A 26,330-nucleotide genomic window follows, 5' to 3' on the forward strand; every position below is an offset into this window, starting at 1 on the left:
GGCATCCCCTGAAGCTGGTGGGTGGGGGATTCAAGACATATAGAAAGTCCTTCAGATGGCCCTTAGTTAACAATGGAATTCACTTCCACAAGATGTAGTGATAGTCACCAACTTATATAGTGATATCCCCACTGCAGTTCAACCACTTTCCCAGGAGCAAAAGGGCTCCCCACTATCTTGTTCCAGTCATACCAGTTACAGCAATTTGCTCAGGCAAGTGCAATCTTGTGAATATTTAAAGTCCTGGAACTCACAGCACCCCCAAGGCATGACTGCTGGAGGTTGTAGGACAATTGTGGGGGGCCCAATACACAAAGGATTGCACCCTAAGTGTATGAAAAGTTCCTAGGGCAGGGAGAAACAGATCTGTTGCCTGCAGAATCTCACTTGGTTGTTATGAAGGCCTGCATCCACCAGCTAGATCCGGGTGCAAAAAGTGGGGTGAGGGGTGGGCGGGTGTTAAGCACTATTCATCCTTCAGAATGGATGAATCGAGTCCAGGTTTGTCTTCTACCTATCTCTGTCCTAGGGAGTTATATCGGAAATCAAATGGATTAGATGAGAGAAACCCTGTGGACTCTGGGTGGTAGAGATCCATGGAGGGGCCTGCCAATATCCTCCATGCAAGGTGTTGGGAGTCAGCGAGTTTTGATCAGTATGAGAGAGAGAGAGAGAGAGAGAGAGAGAGCGGGCTAGCATGCAGCAAAGGGTGGGGGGGGGAGCTTGACTCACAGGCATTCCATGCTAGAGAGACCATGCTTGTCTCCTAAGGGCAAGTGGAGTCAGGCAGCACCTTTTTTTTGGAAAGGGCAGCACTGTTGGGAAATGCTTAGATAATCAAGTCATTGTTTGCTTGGGCCTCTCTCCCTTGGGGGTTGGTAACTGCCATCCTAAAATCCTGGGAAAGGCAGCCCTGTTGGAAAGCTTACCCTGCTTACCCATGAAGGACTTCTCTGAGGATGGAGTTTGCCTACAGTCCCAATCTGGAGCCCTATAGATGGGGGTATTGTTACAATACCCATCACCCCCAGCCAAGTGGCATGCATTTCATATCAGCGCTGCTTTAAAAGGCACGGACTACTCTGTCCTTTTCAGATTTTGCACAAACCCTTCATGTTGGTGATTTTTCTCTTCTGTCTCCCATTCTCTTTAAGTGACCAGATGGACCACAGGTCATGGTTCATGTGATTTTAATGGTTGAATAGAATTTTTGCATATGCAACTTCTCAGTCTAAGGTTTGAAAAATCACACCTGCAAACTGTCAGAAGGTTATGGCTGTCCTCTTAGATGTTTGTCTCATCTTCTAGGGAGAAGCAAGATCAAAATACGGAAATCTCCTGGTTTATAGCAGGAATTTCAGAAAACATTCCCAGCCTGTCCAGAAGCCATTCCTGGCCACAACAAAAACTCTACAATGGAAAGTAATTTTCTGAAAACTGGAACACAGCCGTCACTCCCTTGTTTTTAAAGTGCATCATCCGAATTCCTTAATTTTCCTTCATCAAAATTCATATAATTAGTTTAGTTTCTACCTTGACTTCCCTCTAGAGGAGACTAAGGATTCCTCATTCTTCCTCTCCAATGTGATCTTCACAACAACCATTTGGGAAGCAGGGCTGAGCTGGGAGAGAATGAGAATTGTAGTCCTTTGCAGTCAACTAACCCTCTCCAAATTGCCAGGTTGGGGACTGCAGTGAATTATTTGTGAGGCTGCCCTTGAAGACAATTTGGAAGCTTCAATTAGTGCACAATGCAATGGCCAAAATGTTGGCTAGTACAGCCAGGTGCAAATGCATATTACACAGATTTTAAGGACATCGCTGCCTGCCTGATTCTAAGCCCAGTTTAAGGCCCTGATACTTTCTCAGCAGCTTGGAACCCATTCATCTGAAGCAGCACCTCTTTCCATACTAACCTGCCCGTGCTCTTAAAGACTTCTTCTGAGGCTGCTGTCCAGCTGTGCCCTTTATTGGAGCACAAGGGGGAGGGTTTTTTCAGTGACAGTTACCCAAAAAGCAAGAGGGGGATTACTGACCTGAAAGGGAAGTTGCAATGCATGCACCTTGCTTGATGGAGAAACTGGGATGTTGCAAAACTGACCTTGCAAGGAGGTGTCTTTTGGTTGGCCTAATAAATATCTTGCACAGCTATGGAGTCTGGACTCTTACATTGCTGTTGTGAGGTAGCAAAAGGGTGAGAAGGACTGCACCAGAGTCTTAGTGTGGTGTGCAGTCAGAGTACTGACCTGGGACTCTGGCAGTCGAGGTTCTAGTTATCACTCAGCCATGCAGCTCTCCTGTTTAGGTCACTCTCAGCTTAGCCTGCTTCACAGGGTTCTCATGAGGATAATATGGAGAAGAGGATGACCATGTAAGCCACTTTGAGTGCCTTGGAGGAAAAAAAGTGCAATATGACTTAAATAACTATAGTGTACCCCCTTCAATCTCCATGGACCAAGGAAGGGATAAATAGTTGGGATAATGTACTAAGGGCAGCCATAGGAGAGGAGCAGCAGGAATTGGCACAATCATCACACTCATGGCTTGAATTGTGCTTACTGTGCATGCATTGTAAGGGTTCCTTCCAGCAACTGTATATAAGTTGGTCATTTTATTTGTTTTCCTTGCTGGAGATAGTGGGTGGATGTTATGGGATGGTTACTTTAAGCTGCAGCCTTTCTGAAACTTGGGTTCCTAAAGCTTGCTGGCCTTCACTTTCACTATCCCTGGTCACTGACCCTGTTTTCTGAGAAAGATGCAAATTAGACCCAGCAGGGAATGGAGACCTGAAGTCAGGAACTTACTGCCTTGACTCCATTTGGTGGGTTGCTGACTGAGATGTCCTGCTTTGCAATGTAATCTCCTTCCCACATCCTGGCCTCATCCTGCATATCAGAGAAGCCAAGGCAGAGAGAGATTTCCCCAAACAGGCACCCTCTGGATGAGCTGAACTGCAACTCTGATCATCTGTAAGCCAGGATTTTCTGGAGCCCACAGGAATTGCAGCAGGACACATGCAAGGCACATACCCTTGTTGGGGAAAGCTACCTAAATCCCTTGCTATGCTGGCATGAAGGATGCAGGCAGGATGTGGGGAAAAGAAGGTGAAAGGAAGGTGGTGCGGCACCCGAACCCTCCACTGGCCGAAACTCAGTGGCAAGAAGCAACAAGACACAGAAGACCTGTACAAATGCAGGAGATGAATAAAGTTCCCCACATTCTAAAAAGGGCCAGATCCAAAATTGGCGTTCCTCGACTTGGTGCTGCCCAGATGTTTTGGATACAGCTCTAAAGGGGCTGATGAGAATTGTGGTCCAAAACATCTGGAAAGACACCAGATAGTTTTTTACTACCACAACTCTGTAGATTTCTTTGTGGGCTACACTTACTAGAGCTGATGGGTGTTGTAGGTCAAAACATCTGGATCACTTCCCCTGATTTGTAGCATCCACCTGTCCTCCAAAGAAAAAGCTCAAGGCAACCCCAGCGCAAAGATCTGACAGTGGCAAACTGGTTTTGATAGCTTTCCAGTGACCAGCTCCTCATGCCCAGGTGTTTTAAGAGGTTTCTGTACTGACTCCTTTTAAATGCAGCACATTTTTCCACACCATGGAATTCAAGGTAGGCTCCATAAGGTCCTCATAGAAACTAACCAGACCAGACCCCATCTAAAAGAAAACACAAAAGGAAAAGACACTGGTAGGTTGGAGTATGGGAATGGGTTGGCGAGGAGCAAAACTTGGCCCTGGCTCTTAGCTTCAAAGTACTTCTAGGTGTTATTTCTGGCAAGGAAAGGCCTAACAGGTTCCCAGCAGCTGTTCCTTCCCTGGCTGATAGTGGGGACCAGGTTGGTGTGGTATTTCTCTTGCAAGGTACACAGAGCAGACTCCCACTGGCTCTTGTTCTCTGACTGATGGATGATGCCAGAGTCTTGTCCATCTGGGATTCAAAAGCAGGGGTGGGTTACCTGAGCCCCCCTGATGCTGCAATCACAAATTACTGGCTATGCTGCATGACCTTGGTGGAAGTGCAATCCAGGAGTACTTTGAGAGGCGCAGTTCCCTACGCCTCTTTAAAAAGGTAGATCCAACCTTTCATTTTGGGCTCCCAGCATTTTTCTTTTTACTTGAGTTAACAGAAATAATAGCCACTTGTAGAAAGTTAGGGATGCAACCCTGTGGCCACTTGGCATTGCCTGGGCAGCCATCAAGTTAATTGTAGACTCAGCTGTGACCTCAGAACAGAGATTTCATGTGTGGAGCCCCTGCCCTGCCAGCTCAGAGGGCTGCCTCTCTGAGGTCAGAAATCGACCTTGGAGAGGAGGAAAAGGGGTGTGCCAGGGAGAGAGGAGGCTTGGCCATTGGCTTTAACAGTATCCAAAGGACAGCCCAGCTCCTTCCCTCCTGCTCTGCAGTGCTTCATCTCAAGAACTGCAAGAGGGCATATAGATTATGTGCAAGTTCTAGAGCATAGGGTGGCAAAGAACTCTACCAGCATCTCTCTCTCTCTCCATTGGATGCATGTAAGATGCTGGATATGGAGGCACGTGTGCATTGAGAAAGAGGACGTTCAATTGTGCATTACATGTCTTTGGTTTGTGGCTTGTGGCATCACCTCCATGCATGTTTCCAGTTCTGTGCTTTTGGCGCATTGTCTTGGATTGAGTTATGGTCACTTGACAGTGATGACCTCATATCATCTATGGGGCTACCTTATTTTAAGGAGTAGAGTTTTCCCCTGAGTAGGTTTTAGACCCACCAGATTCTAACACCTCCTTCCCACCTGCTGTGTATGTAGGGAGAAAAGTTCTGACTCAGACTGGTCCCTGTAATGCTAGTTGTCTACCTGCATGGAGCTAGTTATAGGAACAAAGGCAACTGCTTTGTACCAAGGGGAACTATTATTCTATCCAATCTAGTATTGCTAACACTGACTGGCAACTGCTCTCTAGAATTTTAAGTAACAGTTATTTCAACTGGGGAGTTTGTTTTAGCTGTTTTAAACTCTGAGCTTTTAAAATTATGTTAATTTTTTATGTTTTTGTTTTCTGATTTTTGTAAACTGCTCAGAAAGCTGGGCTACTAGGCAGTATTGAAATTAAATAAATAAGATACCAGGGCTGAAACTGGGACCTTCTGAGCCACCATGCAATGTTCCCTTATGGAAACAAGGATGCATACATGCAAGCTAACATACGTGATCCAAAGTAGTTTCCCTAAAAACACTTCCTGCCTCATTCTGCTGCCTGTGTAGACCAGGCCTCTTCACCAAACGCTTCCAGAATTTCAAAAGTGCAAAAGACTGCATGGTATCTACTATCTGGTAGATGTTGTCAGGAAGGCTTGTCGAATCACCTGTGGTAAGAACCTCTTTCAGGCATACACATATGGACCTTTGATTAAAAATCACTCTGTTCCATTTCTGGTTGGTGATTTGCAAAAAATAACTTTACATTAACTAGTCTGGGCAGATGAACTATTACAAACATTCGTCTTTGTTCTTGCGGACTAGCAGAGTGTGTAGACTTATTCAAAATAGGGTTGCAGGAGAATACTGCCAAATTTGCATTCTGGATAACATTTTGTTGGTCCTTTAACACCTGGGTGGTCCAATGGAGAAACATGGATACAAGTATCACCAGTGTTGTCGTCATCACTGTATTCAGTGTTCTTGGACTATTTATTTATTACAGACATTTATATCCCATCCTATCACCAAGCGCTCAGGATGGCTTACAAAATATAAAAGTGCAATATAAAAACATCGATTATTAAAACAATATAAAACCTATCAAAACTCTTTGGTAGAAGGTTGATTCATCTCACCTATATGGATCAGGCAAATTAAGTATCCATTCCATTGTGGTGAAGTGATTAGAAAGTTGGATTTGGTCTGTGGAGATTCAGGTTCAAATCCCCGATCAGCCATGGAACCCTCCTAAGGAGCTTTGGGCAGCCTAACCTGCCTCAAGAGAAAAGGGGTGAATGGTCATGATTGACACCTTGAGCTGCTTAGAGGAAAAGTGGGATAAAAAAACACAATTAATATTCAGTTCAGTCCACGGCCCATTTACTCAGAAGTAAATCCCATTGTGATGAATGGACCATACTGTCAGGTATGTACAGGATTGCACCCTAAAGCAGCACCTATTCTGTTTCTGCCCAGCACTGAAATTTCCTCGCCAGTTACTGATAATTCCATTCACTTCCCTGGTCTGCTAATGTCAGTTTCTGTATGCATCATCCATGAGATTTCAAGCCTGTCTTTGCAACAGTTAGGACTAGAATCTTAGGTGATTTAAGAAATACAAAATTCTCAGAGAGAATCATTAATGATGCAGTTGTGAAAAATGCAACTGCAATCCTAATTCTTGTGTTCCCACAGCCTATTTTGTGAATTGGTTGTTTTGTTGTTTCCATTTGGTTTGGTGGGGCGGGGGGTGGTTAAAACGTTCTAAAAGGGTTGTTGTTTTAATACTGACTGTCAAACTGGCAGAGCCAGAAACTGCTTCCACACTGGCCAGAATAAATTCCAGGGGGTAATTGCAGATAAAGGAAACACCAAGTAAGATGCAAAGCACAACTTAAAATACAGGGATATCTGTCAACTTGGGCTCTCACCACAGGTTCTTGGACCCTTGATTATTTACAAGGGCTCTGATCAGCCAATGCTTTCATCATTGCACTTCTGCAGAATGCATAACCTCCAAGGAGCCCTGCTGGATCAGGCCGATGCCTGTCTTGTTCTTTTCACATGGCATCCATCCAGCTTCCCATGGGAAATCCACAGGCAGGGCTGGGGTGTAAGTACCCCTTCCACCATGTTCCTCACCAAGGACTGTATCTAGTCATAACACCTCTGATGTGGGGGTCGGGGGAGATAAAGCCAGCAGGACAGAGTAGCCATTGCTGGCCGCCTTCGCAAAGGCCATGAGAAAGGTAGTGAAGATTTAGTGGGAGATTCAGGACAGAGGAAATTGGAACCAAAGTTAAAGCATAGAATTTGCTACCATGAACTATGGTAATCCATTTGGGTGGATTTAAAAGGTTATCCAGACAGATTCATGGAGGATAGAGGCATGAACACTGGAAATGGTGTAAACTTGCAGAAGGATCTTGTAGTTTGGAATAATTGATGTTTTTAGTTTCAATCAGTTTTTATTACAGTTTTTAATCTCTGATTGCGAGCTGCCTAGAGATGCTATGGCACAATAGGTGACATACAAATGTTTTAAATAAATAATAAATGCCTCCAGGAAAAATGCAATGAATCTAGGATTGGCAATTTCCCCTCTCAGGAGCCAGTGAGGTCAGAAAGGGTCACTTCATGTTGATGTATATGGGTTGCTCCTACTTTAAGAGGATTATTATGGGTTGTTCACCCATAATGGGGCAGACAGAAAATTTGCTTTGGAAAAATGCTTTTGATACATGTATTTCTTTTAGTCTGCGTTATGTGTGTGTGGGGGGGGGCACGGTGCATGCATCCGTGTTTCATTCTGTGCATCTCTGGGTGCATGCATCCGGGCTATCTGCATTTCAAAATTAATCTTTAGTGGGGAAAGCGATGGGATTGCCCCAGTAATGCAGGAGTTACTATAGAAGCCCCAATGATGGATGTATAATGCCCCCACTGCCACTGTGAATAGCTGAAGAGTCTTTCCCTTGCCAGCTGGAAAAGATGGCAACTCTGCTGATGGGGACAGATCGGCCAGGCTCTCTCCTCCTACTAAGTCCCTGGAACTCCTGGAATTTGGCCATCCCCATGGACAGGGACAACGCTTTGTTCTTGAGAGCCCTGGTCCCTGAGTCTAAAAGCAGTATCCCTCCCATTTGTGTCCAGAATCTCTCTCTCCCCCCTCCACCTTTCTCTGTTCCTGGGTTTTGTTTTGTTTTATTCCTCTTTGGGAGGGGAAGGAGCGAGGGAGGATTGGTGGTGGTGTTTTTGGAGAAGGCCTGGGAATTTTCCTGCTTTGTGTGTGGTGTGTGGGGAGGGGGCTTTTGGGCCTCTTCCTTTCAGATGCAAGGGGTGGGGGCTATTTGACTAATTCAATGGGCTTCAGTTTGATTACCTATCTGATAACAGAGGAATTTGAGCAATGTGTGTGTTTTGGGAAGGAGGAGGGGGAGGGGATGCTCTGAAGACCACCAGCTTCTTTTGCAGGTCACTTCAAAAGACCCCAGGCCAGAGGGAGAGGAGAGGGCAGGCAGACGAGGGCGGGGGATAGCCTTCCTTGCAATTTTCCCTCTCCTGTTCCCCAGGGGAAGAGACTATTGCTTTGGGGGGTGTTGGTCAGCCGATCTCTCAAGCACTCCTTCAAATACACAACAGACATTTTCACATTTCACTTAGCACTCCCCAAGAGGCAGATGCTGCAAGCACTGAGGAGTCGTGCAACACTCGATGTTTACCAGGAAAGGGTTGGTACCTGCCCTGGTGCAATTTTGCCATTTTGTGTGTATGGGGGAGAGCTCTTATGTGTACACACACACTTCTGTTCTTAATATTTTCCATGGATCTCCAGAGCACTTTTATCCAGCCTGGGGCCACCACCCCCACCCTGGATGTGTTGGACTACAACTCCCATCATCCCCCAGCCAGGCTTGGGGGAGCCTGCTCAAGGCATTCCACCTCTGAACTGGGCATGTGCGTGTCTTTGTTCTGTTGCAGCTTTTTCCAGACTGTCCTCTGGAGCTCTTAGAAGCTTCTTGGTGATGGGAGCCAAAAGCTGCTTGCTTCTTCCAGCAACCTTCCCCTGCAAGATGCTTTCTGGAAGGCATGCCTTGACAGGTGCAGGCTCAGTTCCCCCAGGAGCAATAGGTGACTCTCAACAGGTCTGGCCAGCCCTGGAAGATGATCCCCAACCCTTCGCAACACACATGAGGTTCCTCAGCAGCTAAGCCAAAGTGGGAATGGCTTCCATGGGCCAGGCTAGCACTGGAGTAGGTGGGGTGTCTTAAAAAGAGCCACATTAGGAGCACCAAGCCAAAAGCATTTTATGGAGCTGGCTGCAAGGCCTGTTTCCAACAGGGAGCCCTTTCTTGTGTGTTTCAGTCTGACACGGGTGCATGATATGGGAATGGCAGAACTTTGTGGGTGGAGGATGTCCCTGTACAAGCATCTCCTCTTCTCCCAGCGGCACATGATGAGATGGCACAGAGGTGGCAGCGGCAGCTGCAGGCAAAATCCATTCCATTGGCTTTGAGAAAAGCTCGATTGAACCTCCTGTCCAGGGCTGCCACCAAAGGTGGGCTTTCACAGCCCTCCCCGTGCGCTCCAATTGCCAGGGATTGTGATGCCTCTAAAAGTGGAAGACATTTGTGATTAGAATTGAATGCTCTCTTTGTGGTCTGATAAAGGGGGATGGTGTTTCCCCCATCTTTCAAATAAGCCCTTTGTCAGGAATTCTATGATCTGCCATCCAATGAAAGGCAGTGTCCGAATGTGTAAGGAATAGGGCTGGGTACCTCTTTGCAATAAGGCATATAGAGATGGAAGGGACCTTGAAGATCATGTGCTCAGTGGAGACTTGACAGTTGCAACTACAGCTAGGTTGCTAAACAATCTCCAGCAAAAGATGTCCTACCACGTCTGGAGATAGTTTATTCCACCACCCAACATCTACAATTCTCCTAATTTTCCAAGGCTAGAGGAGAGATCCCAGAAGTCAAAATGACTCTACACTTTCCCCAGATCACAGTGTGTTTCTGACTGGGGAGTGTAGTCACATGACTTAAGCAACTGAGCAACTCCTGAATTCGTGGCCTTGCTCCATTCATTAAAAAAAAGCACCAGCAGCTTCTATGCTAAAGGGAGGTTGTGTGCAGCGGGTGGTGTCTGGCTGAAAGGTGGTAGTGGGGGCTACCTCTGCAGGGCTTGGCAATGGTCAACACAGGGCAAGTGGGCAGGTGTGGTTTCTGTGCTTCCCAGGTAGATTCAGGATGACTCTAAGACTCATTTGAGTAATGAGGCGTGTATGTCCTTTGCTGTTTGACTAGCATAACATTTCATTTTTCAAGGAGCCATGGCAAATAGTATTTTCATATTAGTAGCATTGTTAACCAACGGACCAGGGTTCATATTGGTGGGGAAAACTCACAAATGAACACCTCTCAGACTCTCCCATCAGGGGGAATGTACATCCCTGGATACATCCCCTACCAGGTGCACCCCTTACAAGAGGGATCTGTCCACTCCATTCCTCCCACTGGTGAGGCCTGCCCCACTGAACAAGAGAAGAGGCAGATGCATAACGGTGTCTCTTGCCCCACTGATTCCTGACTTCAGATTGAATCAACTGCAAAACTGTGAGCTGATTATAAGAAAAGTCCATCCCAGTGGAATTTACAGGTGGCTTTAACTCTCCCTCTCTTTCTCTCTGCCCCCCCACACACATGTATATGTGCATATATAGTTCAATACAGGACTTTAATATATAGACTTCCATATAGCCTGAAGTTTGCTGATCCTGCCTAATCCTAGAAGCTAAGCAGGGTCAGGCTGGGTTGAAAGCTTGATGGGTGAGCTAATGCTGGTAACTGCCCAGAGTGCTTTGGCTATGGGAGGTATAGAAATGCAATAACATGAATTAAAATTAATTAAAATTGTTAATATTTATTTATTTATGGCCAGGTCAACTGTATTGTATTGTTTTATATTGTGTTTATTTATTATTGTGAGCCGCCCTGAGGCTTCGGTGAATGGGGCAGCATAGAAGCTTCCTACATAAATAAATAAAATAATATCAGTGTGTGTGTGTTTTTTAATGATTCTGAAGTTGTGGTTCTATGCCAATGATGAATAGGTGGAGGGGCATGAAGGGGCACTAAATTATTTATATATTTAGTGCGTTTGAAGTGGGAAGTGCCTGAGAATGTGCTAGGTGGCCTAAGGCAAAAATGCAATTTTTCAACCCCTGTTTTCATCTAAGGTAAAGATAACTGATTAATGTAGTTCTGTGGGATTGTTGCAAACAGCCCTGAGGTAACGTGCATGAAATGCTTTAACCCAGCTTTCCCCAGGCATGTGTCCTCCAAGGTGTTGGAGTACAACTTCCATAATCTCCAGCCAGCATGAGCTTTGGCTTGGAATGATGGGAATTGTAATCCAGCTCCTTTGGAAGGGATGAGGTTAGGAAAAGCTGCATTAAGCACTGTTCAGGTAATTATATACATTTTAATTCTGTGTATTCTTCCTTCCTTGCTTTTCTCACAGTAATAAGTGGTTTCCTATATTCATGAAGAAAGAACATTCTCAAAAAAGAACACTGAAAAGTAACATGGCCTTCAGAAAAATAAGTCAAATCAATGACTTCCAAATCAAAGGAGCTAACTAACACTTCCAGCAGTAAACAAAAATAACAGAAAATTAGTAGAAAGCAAGTCCTTTAACTCTTGTGCAGCAAATCTTACACAGGAGGCTGCTTTGGGCAGGTAGATAGAAGCATCTTGTTTCATGTGCACATGCTGGTAATTCCAAGCCTGAAGATGAAGGCATCTTGTTTTCCCATGCACACGCTAGTATGCACATTAATATGAAGGTATCTTGCTTCTCCAAGGTCATCCAGTGTCTCATGCATATGCTAGTAAATACACATGCATGTAGATTAAAGGGGCTGCAAGTGAAAGGAATGGGGGCTGCCTGAAGTGGACAGATTCTGGCAACATTCCCTTCCCTTCCTTTCCCAAGCACTACAGAGTCAGCCAAAATTGGCTGCCTAGAGGACTTGAAGGGAAGAGGCAACAGGAAACATCCTCATATAGGATGCCTGTAATCCTGAGTTGGGAGGCTTGCAGGCATTTTGTTTTCCATGCATGTGTCAGAAAATGCATGAACACCAAGTCAGCAGGTACATACCTTTCCACTGTATTCTTCATGCAGCTCACTTTCTTTTAGTCTGTGCTCTAAGCATGTGCTCCATTCTATCTAAGAAACATTGGGAAAAGTTTAACAGTCTGATCTAATTACATAATGTATACAGGAAACAGTACCTGGACACATTTATGCATTGCAGTGTATGTTGCTATTGTTATATGCCATTTCTTTCCAAGAAAGAACCAAGGTGGTTCCATACATGGTCTTCCTTCTCTTAGTTTTATTGTCATAACAACCATGTGAGGTGAATCAAGCTGAGAGTCAAAGCTGACCAAGCAGAGACCAGAACTTGGATCTTCCAAGAGCCAGTTCAACACTCCAACCTCTACGCCACACTGGCTCCCCACCCCACAACTAGCCAAGGGACAAATTCACAAACCCCCAAACAATACAGTCTCAACTAATTCGGCAAACAACAAAAACATTAAAAAGAGGAAAAAGCCACTAATAAAGCTAATAACAGATCCAAGACTGAATCCTTCTTGGAAGAGAAAGATTTTAGCCTGGTGGATCTCCCTCCAAAAGGCATTTTACAGACTGGAGTGAATAATCTTAGTTTTGTTTTTGGCCAGCTGGTCTTATTCTGCGCACATGCACACACACAGAGCTTAGATGAAACTATTGTGGAATTTAAGCCAGTCCTTTTTCTTATAGATCGAAAAAGTGTGTGTGTGCGCGACTGAGGGGTGGAGGGGCACCAGGGGGTGGAGCGGTAAACTGAGTGCTCCGGGGAACAACAACAACAAAAAAGCTCATTGATCCATTTTTAGCACCGAGAAATGGATTGCGGGAAGCGTTTGGGAATAGCCCTTAGAGACCTGATCTGGGCACTTTGCAGATGTTACAAATACAGCAGTTCAATGGTGACTTTCAATGAAGTTGATTGAGTTTTAATTAGTTGACGTGTGTCCATCCACATGCTGTTTCTAATTCTTCTAACAAATGTACTATAATAGAGAATACCAAGTTAGTTCTATCTTAAGTTCTAAGACAACAGCCACAGTGGTGTATTGCAACAAAAACAAACCTGAAAGACTGACCAAAATGAAGCTGCAATATGTTCTGAATTTCAAACCTTTGTGTATGATTCAGTTGACTGAAGCTAGCAAAATTCAATCACAAGGAGTCATGAAGTTCATAAAGGGATCCTGGCCACCTCAACTTGCATGACCTGGATGGCCTATAATGTGAGAACTGCCCAAAGTCAGAATGAAAGCCTAATAAAATTGTGTCACACTCCGGCACACTCATTCACTTGATGTTTTTTCCCCCCCCAATGTGTGCTTTATTTATTTATTTTTCAATTTATATCCTGCCTTTTTCCTATAAAGGGCTCAAGGTAGCTTACATCTCCTCCATCTTATCCCCACAACAACAACCCTGTGAGGTAGGTTGGACTGAGAGTCTGTGACTGGCCCAAAGTTACCCAGTTGGCTCCATGGCTGAGCGGGGACTAGAACCCAGGTTGTCTGAGTCCCAGTCCCATGCTCTTAACCACTACACCACACTGGCTTTCTGTATGAACTGCTGCCAAACTTGCAAGAGTGGGTAGAATTTAAAATTATGGGATGTACTTTGGTTCTTTCCTGAGATCCTCCAGCCACATGTGAAATAGTGAACATACTCGTAGGAAGGCAAAACAAGGTTCCTCCTCAGAGCCTGTCCTCAACCCAGGAGCTCCTTTTCAGCTCCAGCGCTGGATCTTGTGCAAGGATCTGTTTCCATACAAATTGTTTCTGCCCAAGCTTTCTCACCTAATATAGGAAGGGGGAATAAAGGTCTATTGTTCTCTCAGTTTTTAAACTATTAGGAGCTGGAAATCTTTGACCTTCTAAAACTCATCTAGAGATCTACCAGTAGATCTACCTTCTGCTAACCCCCTACTGTACCTAACCTCTTATGCAAACTAGGAGCCAGTTTATGTTTGAATTTCCATTGTAAGGTTGAAGCAAATCATGGAAATGCCTGGGATTAAGGTGATGCTGGGCAGTGCAAGTGATGTTGTTTCTGTCCATGATGGTCCATTCACATTAATATTCACAGAACATGCCAGTCTTCTGCCATCTACAATCACTGCTACTGTTTCTGGTCTTAATTCAATGTGCTGGTTTTGACTTCACACCTCTAAACATTTTGGGGATTGCTTTCTCATCCAAGTGCCTCCATCAAGTGTCCCTGCCAAATGGAGTGAGTTGGGTGGCTATTAGAGACAGGGCCTTTTAACTGGTGGCACCCTCTGTATGAAGTGCCCTCACTTGGTGCCATAGTTCTGTTCTTACTGCTGAAGACCGTTTTAGACCCAAACTCCACTTTTTATACCCAAAGTTCACCATACAAGCCTATAAGATCTTTAGAAGAGTCCCTTCTCTGGAGACAGCCACCATCAGAGGTGTCTGTGGTAGAGATGTGAAAGAGGGCTTTGCATTGGCCACTCCCCAGGTGGAACTTCCTTCTGAGCTAGAGTTAGTTTGCTCCTCTGTTAATCCTTCTGCCAGCATGGAAAGGCATTTTTATGCAAGCCGGCCTTTGGCATCTAAATTGGCTTGTTGAGCTGGATGCTGATTTTATTCTGTTCCTGTTGTGCCTTTAATTGTGTTTCAATTCATTTGTTTTCTGATTGTGTTAATCAGGCTTTTATTTGTGATTGTAAGCTGCCTTGAGTGTCTTAGTAAAAAGGTGGCACAAAAATGAAACAAATGACTAATCAATAAAAGTTATTTTCTCAGTCACTCTTTAATTTTTGTTGCTGGTTTTACTTTGGCTTCATTGCATTATATACTGCGTTGTTTTTCATTCTGTGTTGTTGGTTTTATTATGTGCTGTTTAAATTGTTTTACTGGCTTTTATATTCTTGATTTACTTCTCCCAGTTAACTGGCCCTCTAAATGTGTAGAAAAACATAGGTAACAGCAATATTTATACTAGGCGTGTAATTTAACTAAGCAATTCTGCATTGAAAGCACAATCCTATCCTGGGGACCATAGAATAGGCCAAAATCCTGGCCCCACCCTTGGAAGTTTCTTCTGAGATCAGAGCTGGGGCTTGCAGACAGTGCTGTTCTTTCCACACTGGCTAGGCTCCAAAGATGCTCTTCCATCTTTGGAGCCAGTGTGCAGGAGGGGTGCATTCTGAGGGGAGGGGAGGAACAAAGCACTGTCATTCTCTGAGGAATCCTGGTGCTGCCCCAGCATCTCCCACTATCAGCCATTTAAGTGTTTTGAAGGGTGAGGAGAGTGTAGAAGCAAACCTAGCCTCTGTGTTCCTCCTGCCTTCCATTGGATGCTGCAACCCTCTAGTTCATGGGTCCTCAAACTATGGCCCACGGGCCAGATCCAGCCCGCCATGCCCATTTATCTGGCCCCCCATAGAAGTTTTGGACTCGCCACACGCATGTGGCTTGCTCGTGTGGAGATCGTTTTGGACTCGCTCGGCAAAAACAATCTCTCTGTGTGCCTGCCTCACTGCGTGCGCACGCATGCCCCCCCCCACCCGCCCGCACTGGCTTGGCAGCCCACGCCCATCGCCAGCACCTTTCAACTGGTCCCCTGTTGAAACAGTTTGGGGACCCCCTGCTCTAGTTGAAGGTGTTTTGGAAAGCCACACTTGATGGTGCCCTGAGTTGGATTTTCATGAACAATTACTCCTCTGAATGGACACAGTGATTGTTTTGTACATTTAGGCTTCAACTGAATGGTTGCCAACTACATTTTTTGCATGCCATGTGCAATCAACCCTACTGTTTACATTTTTCACTCTTTTCATCTCTGTATGCCTGGACCCTGCCAATTGAGGATAACATTTCATGTATCTGATGACTCTGATCCTTAATCCATCAAAACTGTGGTCATAACCCATTTTTAACATTTCACAATTTTGATTTTCATTGTAAGAGACAACAAAAAGAATATTTACAGCATAATCCTATTGTTTACTCCAAAGTAAATCCTGTTGAGTTTGACGCAAAAGACTCATAGGTGAGGACTGCATCCTTCATATATTTTGGTGGAATAGGCCTTTAGTTATCCATGAGCATAGATTTTGTTTTCCCAGAGCCTTTTAAAAAGAGTGATTTTATTATCCTCAAGTTTGCATATAAACAGACATGTTTACTTGTAGCTCTGCATGGAAAAGAGTAAGAGACTTTCTTGGAAAAATATTAAAGAAAATCTGTGTGTAGTTAATACTACTGGGGTGGTGCACATTCCAAAAGCTCCCTGTGGCCCCAAGTTTTGAATTTAACTAGCGATTCAAAGGATTTTCACCACTAATCTCCAAAGAACATTTGCAGCAGTGGTGTGGGCCAAGGTTCCATGTTGTATGTTAGTTCCAACTACTTGATTTAGAGATATAGTACATTGATTTTTATTTCATGTTCCCCAGGGCTTATTGCAAATATATGAAGATTGAAAGGGAGGGAGATTTGGGTGTTCTGCCTCAGGGAAAAAATGACTTGGGCTGGTACAGTGGTTGGGGTGAGTCTCATAAGAAAAAGGGGTTCTGCAAAAAGAGTAACCTACAAATGAGGCCTGCAACAAAATGTTACAGTGTAGAGTTTTGCATTCAGCATTGCACCCCCAAGTCTCTCTGTTTTTCTCCAACCAACAGGCCGGATTTAATGGCAATTGAACATATTCAATCTCCACTAGGGTTGATTATTCTGGGTGGGTTGGTGGGATGAGGCATTCTTCCTAAAGATTTGTGGTGGAGGGTCTACAAACCATGGGGTTTCCAAGCTTACTAGTACCTCCCCCTTCTGCATGACCTTGCTGTTTTAGCTACTCACTACTTGATCACTATTTCCTGCAGAATATCAGGTTCTAACCTTGCCTTCTCTCAGAGATGCTAAATGCAAGGAACTTCTTCTGATGGTAGAGCATTTTCTCACTGAAGGAAATGAAGTTCTTTTGCTGAAGTCTAAAATAGTACAGTGCAGACATGAAGTTGGCCTCCTCCAGGAGAGCTTGACTTCAAAGACTGCGAGAAGGTGGCTGTTTGCCTGCCCACCAGTGCCCAAAGAGGCTCCACCTGACTTGTGCAAGTCCATGAACAAACGCTTCCCATGGGCCAGCATTGAAACGTTTGTTGTCTTGAAAAGCTTGTCATCTCTGATCTTTGGTCCTGGCCAAAGAGGGCAATTCGTACTGTCACTCAGCATTCTCAGCCGAGGGCTGATGCGAACTGAAGTTCAGAACATGTGGAGGCCAACCAGTTGGAGGAGGCTGTTGTACCATCACACTGGGAATCCTTGGTATTCTCCACAGAACCAGTACTGGAAAATAATGGATGCTTCAATAGATGGAGCTTTAGATTGTGTTCAGGAACATGTTTTCTGTCCTGCCACTGATGAAATGGGTGTTCCTCTCTGAGCAAAGCTTGTACCATTTTGATGGTATTCAAGTGTTTGGTTGTCCTGTTTTTGGGAGTCAGGCAAATTTCAAAAAGGGCTGCCAAGTTCAATCCAAACCTCTCTGTGTTCTAGCAAGGCTGCAGTTGCCTGTGGATGTGCATTGAGATATGCTGCACAAAAGTTTGGCCTTGCTGGCATTTGTCCTAACTGTTACTGCAGCCGAGCTCTCTTCCCTTCCCTACTTTTTCCTCTCCGTCAGAGCAAGCTCCACATGGAAGGTTTCCGCAGCCTGAAGGAAGGAGAGGCTGTTGAATTCACCTTCAAAAAATCCTCCAAGGGTTTGGAATCCATCCGAGTCACTGGCCCAGGGGGTGTGTTCTGCATCGGCAGCGAGAGGAGACCGAAGGGAAAGAACCTCCAGAAACGCCGATCAAAAGGAGACAGGTAAGGCTTGTTCCAGACCCAGGATTCAAGGATATGAATGGCTTTGTGGGAAACCACCCGCCACCACACTTGGGGCTCTCTGAGCCGGAGGCCTGGTTCTGTGTACCTGCTGCATGCTGGCTTTGTTGGGCAGTGCTCAAGAACACTGTTCTCCAACCTGGTGCCCTCCCAATCTGCAGGACTACAACTCCTGTCATGCCCAGCCAGCATGTTGGGAGGCATAGCCTGGGACTTCTAACGCTCTGCCTCTGAGCCATGGTCCCTCCCTGAGCCATGGTCCCAGCTACCAGTTCTTTATTGTAGGATGGGACTATGCATAGAAATGATTGCATGCCCATGTACAGAATCTTGATATAATTGTGGTGGAAGCCTCATGATACCTAGCTCACAGATTGCCTTCTTGCTCAGTTTTCCTCCCTTGCAGCTTTTCCCAACCCAGTGCCCTCCAGCTTTTTTGGGCTGTATCTCCCATCATCCCTGACCACCTGCAGTTTTTCAGGGGCTGGCAGGAATTGTAGTCCTGAATGCAAACACACTCAAGTTTTAGCTTGGCTGCTGTGCCATGCCTGGCATCCTGGCTTTTCTTCAGATGAGGAGCAGCTGGAGGTCGTTTCTTTAAATAAAATGTTCCCCTGTGCCTTTTTACAAATGGAGTGGCAGATACAAATTTTCAGAGCAAAAGGTCAGAGGTCAGAAACCCCTGGAGCTGAACGGTATGGACCCATGCCTGCGTTCTGTGTGCATGTGATTCCAAGATGGCATCCTGTGGCCAGTGAGTTGGTTCCTTACCCCTTGGTGCATGCTACTCAGAAACAAGAAGAAGGGACACTCGTGGAGTCTTCCCACAGCAGGGCATATCGGGGGGGCACCTGATACATGTACCTCTGGTCTGTTTAGCTCAGTATTGACACATCTGGATGGTGCCTGTCTAAGAACCTTAAATGCATGACTTGCTCATTCGTGTTCTTTTATTGCATGTGGTAGGAAAGTAAGGTTGAGAGAACATGCACATGCAAAGTTTGGACTTTATCATGGAGTTGTAGCCCCTTCCTCTTGAGGAGTGGGTCCCTGTCAGATGGTGCAGAACAAAATGGTCATAAATCAGCCTCTCCCAGCCTGTTGCCCTCCAGATGTGGTGGACTACAATTCCCATAGTTCCCTGTCTACCTTAAGTCCTCATCTTATCTGCCTTAAGTCCTCATATATATATGCCCATATATATCTTGCATTCCTGCAGGATGCAGTCAGCTGGATCTGGTTGGTAGCAGTGTGATGGCAGAGCAGGAGTGCCCCCTAGTGGGGGTTTGTATGCACTCTTCACACACAATAAACACAGATGTGCCTATGCTCCTGCTTGGCGAAACATGATGTAGCCACATCCAAGATGACATGCATTCTGCTTCAGTTTTGAGTTCAAGACTTGGAATTTTTTATTATTATTAGAAGTGAGAGAAAATGGAAAGTGAAATAGTCTCAGATATAGGGACTAGAGAGCTTGCAGGAAAGGGGGGTGTTTCTCATGCAGGAATGGTACAGCAGGCTCCTGATTAGTATGTAGCAGCATTTTATACATGGAACCACATGTGTGTTTTAAGAGGACTTTGGGCAGAAACCAGCACTCAAGCTAAGCTAGCTGAGGCACTAGGGTGAGGGTGGGGAACTTCGAACTAATGGACCAGGCTTGCCCACCAGGGCCTCTCCCCAGAGCTCTGCTCCCTCAGAAAAAAAGAGAAGGATGGAGAGCAATCCAGTTGCCTTGCTCTTCCATCACCTTCCCTGTGCAGAAGAACAGAGGCAGCATCAGTCAGGGGCCAATCTGGTCCACGAAGGCAAAAAGTTTCCTTCCTGCAGTCTATAGGATATGGTTGAAGTCCGTGGTCAGCCTAGCCATGCTTCTCCAGTAGGATACATGTATTCCTCTGGCCCCAGCCAAGTCCCTCAACCACTTGGTGTGTTCCCAGCTTTTGCAGGGATCTTTTTCCATTCTAAAGCGTTGATGATCTTCTTAGTTACTGGCAGTGCATTGGTATTTTTGATAATTTGGCTCTGATCTGATTTGCCTTCAGCTTTGCTGGAAGGCAGGTTCCCAGCAGCTTCTTTGCAACTGAATTCATCCTACTGGCTGAAAGTAATTCAGTCCACCCGATTCATTGAATTAGTACTGTCTGTTGTGGTTTGATTGTGGTAGTTTTTTTTCCCTTTGAAAAGATTCCACAGAGGCTTCCGGAAGCCAATAGCAAGGTATCTTAACCAGCTCCCTGTTCTCTTCTCTGCTTTTTCTCTTTCCCAGATGCTACAACTGCGGTGGCCTAGATCATCACGCCAAAGAATGCAAGCTCCCTCCACAGCCCAAGAAATGCCACTTCTGCCAAAGCATTGCCCACATGGTGGCCAACTGCCCCGTCAAAACACAGCAGTCGCCCAGTTCTCAGGGAAAACCCGCCTACTTCCGGGAGGAGGAGGAAATGCACAGCTCACCCCTTCTTCCTGAAACCAGGGAATAATGTTGGGGTAATCAAGAGGGGGATCAACTGGATTGGCAGGCTTCAGGGCATCAAGTCAGCAAAACGGGGAGCAGCAAACAGCTTTGTCCTCCAGCTTTGGAAGGGCAGGCACTGGGCAGGAGGCAGCAGCTGATAAAACTTGTAAGAGCTCAGGAGAGGGAATTATCAAGGGGGGGTGGATGTGGATGCCCCCCCCACCCTTGTTTCAGCTTGGGATGAGGTCTACAGATCTTGTCCCTTCCTAAGATATGGAGGTGCAGGAAGTTCATCTTTGTATTTGGCAACAACCTAAAGACATCTTTTTTAAAAAAGAAGTTGAAATATTTGGATCTCAGTGGCCTGGTTTACATGTAATGAGCAGCCACATGGCTAAATTTCCTTATAGGTGGCAGCTGCCATCTTGATTATTTGGGACATGGTGAGGACACACTGTAGCTTATCTTGTGCAAGCCCAGCAGTGGGTTCTTGGGATGGCTGACAAGCCATCCACAGGCCCTAAAATACTCCATGGGTTCTGACTGGTTTGTCAGCCCACCCCAACCCACACCTACCAGGTTCAAGTGTAATAGCACACTATGGTACTCTTCACTGTAGCTTGAAAATTCAAAATGGCTGCTATGAAGAAAGGCCCTTTGGTTTCTCTCTACATGTGAACCACAATGTACGGACAATATTTGTGCATATGGATCAGGCAGCTGAGTTAGATCATTTTTCCTGGTCCTCCAGCTCTGTTTGTGACTGTATTTCAAAGAAAATATGGAGGAGAAAGCAGTGGCACCAGTAACTTTCCTTAACCTGGCACCTGTCACATGCATTGTACTACAACTCCCACCATCCCTGGCCATTAAATACTGGGTTGATGGGGAACTGTAGTCAGTATATCTAGAGGGCATCTGATTGGGGAAAGCGGCTATGAAGCACACACACTCAACATTTTGGTCTCTAAAAAGACCAGAAGGAATGCTACCTCACTTCCAGAGACTTCAAGGCATAAGGAATAGAGATGATTATTCAGAAGCCTTTCAAGACTTTGGGGACCACAGAAAGTAAACAATATTGTGGCATCTATGTGTTTCCACTTGGGTACGATTGCCATAGTTAGACATTAGGGGCTAAAACTTGCCCTGTCTCTTCACACTAAGATTTGGATTGTCTGTGTGGAAAGCTTTGGGCTGTAGCCATATGCAGAAATGTTGATTATTTTGTGTGCTGCATAAATGCAGTTTTTTTAAACCAAAACAAAAAAAGTTTTCCTCCTGGCCAATGTTTCAGTAAGCCTAAAGCCTAGATCTGGTATTGCCTTTCTTCGGTGTAGCAGTGTTCCTTTATACATACACCTTTGTGTGGTTGCCCTCCTCCACCCATGAATTTGGCTTATTGTTGAGACTTTGGCACTCCCAGAAGCCTCATGGAGAATCCAGCACCTGATCCAAATACTCAGTTTAAGCACAAAGGCTCTGAATTTGAATCTTCCCAGTTTTTCTTCCAAAAGCCACGATCAGGGGAAAGCTGCTGCTCCTTTGCCCTGCCAGGTTTTCCTACTTCTGCCTTTTAATTTATTTTGTCCCCGCAGACAGCTGGACTTGCCATGCAAGCCATGGGAAGGGGGAGTAGGCCTTCCCCTCTGCTCTGAAGCCGCGATGTGAACCTGCACTACGACGTGCGTGTATGACGTATCTTTGGGTTTGTTTTTCTTTTCTTTTGGATAAATGTTCATTGGTCATTGTTGTTGGGGTTTTTTAAGTATAAATATTCTGTTTTGTATTTTTGTATATTGTAATCTTTAAGAGGAAAAAAAGGAAGAAAAAGAAGAAAAAAAGAGGACATGATTACTGCAATGTATTCTCAGGTATTCTTGCACATCTCAGGGATAGAACCTCAGCAGTCGCTGGGGCTGAACAGAATGGAACTGTGTGACTTTTTACCATTTTCAGAGTTGTTCAGTTTCACAGCACAAAGAATCAAAAGCAACAAGACTGTGTTTTTGCTCTACCTTGCTGTTTCTAAGTGTGGATAGAACAATGTTTGGGGTCACTGTTTTTGAACACATTTCTTCTTTCCCCTCTTGTTGGATTCACGCAGAGATGAAAAGATTTGGGGCATAATCTGGTTAGAAACTTGCCTCTGCAGTGTCACCCTTGTCTCCAGACAGTCGAGGGTTTCCTTCTGAATTTTGCCCACAGCTGACTTAGTTTAGGGCTGCTGAACTTCATTGAGTCTGAGGAGCTGAATTCAACTTTAGGCAAGTTGGGGGGGGGGATGCAAAATGGAACAGCACCAAAAACAGAAACCGCTAGACCATTGGCTGGGATAAAGAGGGAGGGCGGCCATCTAGCCCCAGGTGTTCTGAATTTGGTGTGCTGGCCCGAGGTTCAGCAACCCTATTTCAGCAGCCAATAAGTACAGCCATTAGCTACCCAGCTTGTCTTCACCAGTGTTCCCATGTCTGGGCAATGCCACACTTCATCTCTCTTTCCAGAAACCCACCCATCCTCAAAATTCTCAGCTTTTTCTCACCTGGTAGCCTCTTCATCAGAATCACACACCTTTCTTCTTTTGTCATGGCAGGTAAGAGTCAGATAGCTTTCTCTGTGGTCAGATGAGGTGGCAAAATTGGGTGCTGTTGTTGGGTGAGTAGAGTGGGAGACAGACAGATCTAGCCTAAAATCCATCAGGAAGTTCTGTGGCATAAACTGCACAGAACCATATCTGCTGTGCTCTTGCAAAACTTGCTCAGTGAAGGCTGGCATGGAAGATCCTCTCTGGATTGTGTCCCACATGAATTTAGTGTAAGGGCTAGAATATAATTTGAATGCCTTCAGCTGGTATTTCATCTTTACCCGTGTTTCTTCTCTCTTGTCCTTCTGTGTCAGCTATGCCTATGTTAGCCAGGATTTCTGATAGAAACATATCATCTGAACAAAATGTATTGTGGCATAAGCTTTCATGGACCCTCCGGATAAACTTATGCCAAAATAAAATAATTGTTCTTTAAAGTACCACATGGCTGCTGAATAGAGCCCCTTGGGAATCAGTGATTATGGTCCAATGTGTTCTTGACCTTGTAGCCCAGTCCCATTTGATGCATTCCAGCTTTTCTACAAGTTACTGTGGGAAGCTAAGCCAATATTGTGCCCCTCATGTTTATACTGCGAGCAATTTGTTAACAGAATTCCATTTAGCCTTCAGGTGCTGAGAGCCTGGAAGAGCTGAGACAGCTTTGCAGAGCCAATGAGGGAAAGTATACCATTGCTGGAAAGGACAGGACCAGAATGGAAAGGACCAGATGCCTGTTGCAAAGAGACACACTTTGCGGGCAGAAAGGTACCCAATGTCATGAACAGGAAGTCCCATCACAACTGCAGGATTTCTCTTCCTCACAACAGCTTCTGAGCAGTCCCCCACAACCTCATGCCCACCAAATGTGCTTCTGCCATCCCTAGTAATGTTGGCTAGGAATGGTGGGAATTGTAGTCCAATATGTCTAGAGGACATCAAGTTAGGAGTGACTAGCTTAAGGGTTACTTTGCTCAGTGGAAGGCCAGCTTCTTCACCTGGGTGCCCTGCAGAGGCTTTGAACTAGGAACCCCCATATTCCCTGAGGATTGGCTGTAATGACTGGGGCTGGTGGGAGTTGTAGTCTGACACATATGTAGGGCACCAGACTGGGGAAAGCTGGTGCAGGGCCTGCAACTTGGCCAGTGATGGCAAGCAATATCCCCGGGCACAGATACCACTTTTAAGTCCTCCATAGTAGTTGAGATATCAGCCATATCAAGATGTGGGAAAAACCAAGGTATTTTGTAGGGTGAAGTGGAGTCAGATCTCCCCTATCTTGGGATCAGAGGTCAAGCTTTCTCCATCTGTTGAGCTATGAACTAGTGACAGATACTGGAAATTATATAAAAATCAAAGAGAAACATAGATTCTTGATTAATCTTCACAGCATCATCTATCTGCCTCAGAGTATATTTTCCTTCCAAAGAGTCCAGTGCATCGAATAATTAGCTGTATGTCCATTTCTAAATGGACTGATTGCCAAATAGTTTGTGTCTGCATATTTGTTTTTAAATCACTGAAAGATGTCTTATGCAACCTGGTACCTTCCAAATACTTTGGATAATACTACCTCTAGTTCTTTGCCTTTGGCTATCCTGGCAGGGGCAGATGGGGGTTGTAGTCTAAAACATCTGGAGGTACTAAGTTGTCCATCCCACCTTGTTGAATTGACTGCAAATATGTTGCTAATGAAAGAAAATATTTGCTTCCTGCCAAGATCTAAAAGGACTGGAAGCTATGGAGCCCAAAGCTGTGGAATTTGAGAGAGCACCAGCAACAGGTAACCTTTGCCTGTAGTGGGGAGTGCTGTCCATTTCTTGAACTTGCAGCAGGTGGTGGAAATTTAGATCAGACATTGTTGTGGGGATCTTTACCATACCTACCTCAGGATGTCCCCATACCAATGGGGCCCAATACAATAGATACTGCCTGCTCTAGGTTGATTGTGAAAGGAAAGCTTCCCTTCCCCAGGGTGTGTCCAAAGTGTGAAAATGCTTCCCCTTCTAGTTTTGTACTGAACTTTAAATAAATAGAATAATAGCCAAGCAGCATTGTTTCCCCCGCCTCCCTTCTAGATGTTAGGATGTGTAAAGTGTAGCATTTGTAAATCTTTCAGGTTTCTTTCCAACTTCCTCTGATGATTGTTTACAAACTTAAAAGAAAAATAGCCAAAGCATGCAATGGGCATTTGCACCAGAATATGGGGGGTAGAGAGCAGGTGGGAATACCCTCTTTGTACCTTACCACTTAGCAACACTGCCATAGAAGAGCTGGTTCAGGTGCCTGCTTCCCATCTCTTCCTACAACTGGGACCACTGGATTCTGAAATAACAGTGATATATCTGTAAGCCATGTTGGCTGAATAGGAAAATTGTACCCTTGGCCCTCTTCCAACCTTCCCTAGCCTGCTGCTTGGCAGAGGGGTGAAGAATGCAGCTCTCATAAAGTCCAGCTAGCGGGCCTGTGTTGGGGATATTCGGTCCATATCCCTCAGTGTGTCAACTTAGAATCATAGAATAATAGAGTTGGAAGGGGCCATGAAGGCCATTGAGTCCAACCCTCTGCTGTTGCAGGACACTGAGTCACACCATCCCACTCAGATGGCTGTCCAGTTCCTTCTTGAATGTCTCTAGTGTGGGAGAGCCCACCACCTCTCTAGGCAACTGTTTCCACTGTTGTATTGCTCTGACAGCGAGGAAGCTTTGAAAAGGTGGCTCCTAGAACTTCCTCAGCTCAGTCTTACAAATAAATTGCACCCTGGAACAGGCAATCGCTTTGTCAGTTAGACAGTGATGGACACTATGCATTAGGGGACAAACAGTGCGAATGCAGGCGGGCCTATGCCATTGTCCGCACTCAGGGTCATTGTGGAATAGGGAGCAATGAATGTATTGGGGGGTGGGAGGGGGGCAACAAATTTCTTGTGTGGCTACATGATTGTGTACTAGGAGACAAAACGAATGTAACTCCATGTTTACTGCTAGCAACCAAAGCCTTTTTGTATCAAAACTCTTGAATTTTTATGAAGCTGATGGGTGGGACAGTGGGAGGTGGGGAGGAAGAGGGTGGGAAGAAGAGGCTGACCATGTGGGGTTTTTTGGGTGGGGATGCTCATGTCTAGGCTGCAGGACTTTGTCCAGGGAAGCAGCTGTCCTGCTGAATGTGTCTTGCAGTGATGTCCAAAATCCCCATTGCTGCATTTCCTTTCTCCCCTATCACCATTTTTGTACCATTTATGGGGCAGGGGGAATGATGGAAACAAATAAAGATTATGGAGAATGGCTTCTTGTGCATCTCTTCCTTACAGCCAAATCGTCCTTGGTGCCAAGGCAAATTCTCTGGGCTACCAGATGGAGCATTGGATTTGAAATCAAGTGATTGCTCTGCTTAGCACTGGTTGCTGAATCTTCTGAGAGAATGGCAGGCTGCAGGGGTGGCCCTCCTATGTAGTGAACTGAGGTGGGAGAGTGACCTCAGGTGGAAGATCTTGGGTGAGAACAGGTTAATTTAAGGCCAGCTCTAGCATGAAGCAAAAGGAGGCTCCGGTACCTCCGGCTGAAGATTTTTGGAAGTGTACAAAAGGCGTGCCCATGTCCCCTTT

At 45.3% G+C, this 26,330-nt stretch overlaps 1 protein-coding gene across 1 annotated transcript in view; it reads left to right on the forward strand.

Moving 5' to 3' along the window:
• LIN28A (lin-28 homolog A) overlaps positions 1-20,170 on the forward strand; it is a 37,022-nt gene extending 16,852 nt beyond the window's left edge. The window contains exons 3-4 of the mRNA XM_044435128.1: positions 17,482-17,666; positions 19,957-20,170. Of these exons, the coding sequence (XP_044291063.1) occupies positions 17,482-17,666; positions 19,957-20,170 (399 nt within the window). The remainder of the gene's footprint in view (positions 1-17,481; positions 17,667-19,956) is intronic.
• The last annotated feature ends 6,160 nt before the right edge of the window (positions 20,171-26,330 follow it).

This window comes from Varanus komodoensis, unplaced genomic scaffold, assembly GCF_004798865.1.
Source record: "Varanus komodoensis strain SLA01 unplaced genomic scaffold, ASM479886v1 scaffold29_1, whole genome shotgun sequence".
In the NCBI taxonomy this organism is placed as follows: Eukaryota; Metazoa; Chordata; class Lepidosauria; order Squamata; family Varanidae; genus Varanus; species Varanus komodoensis.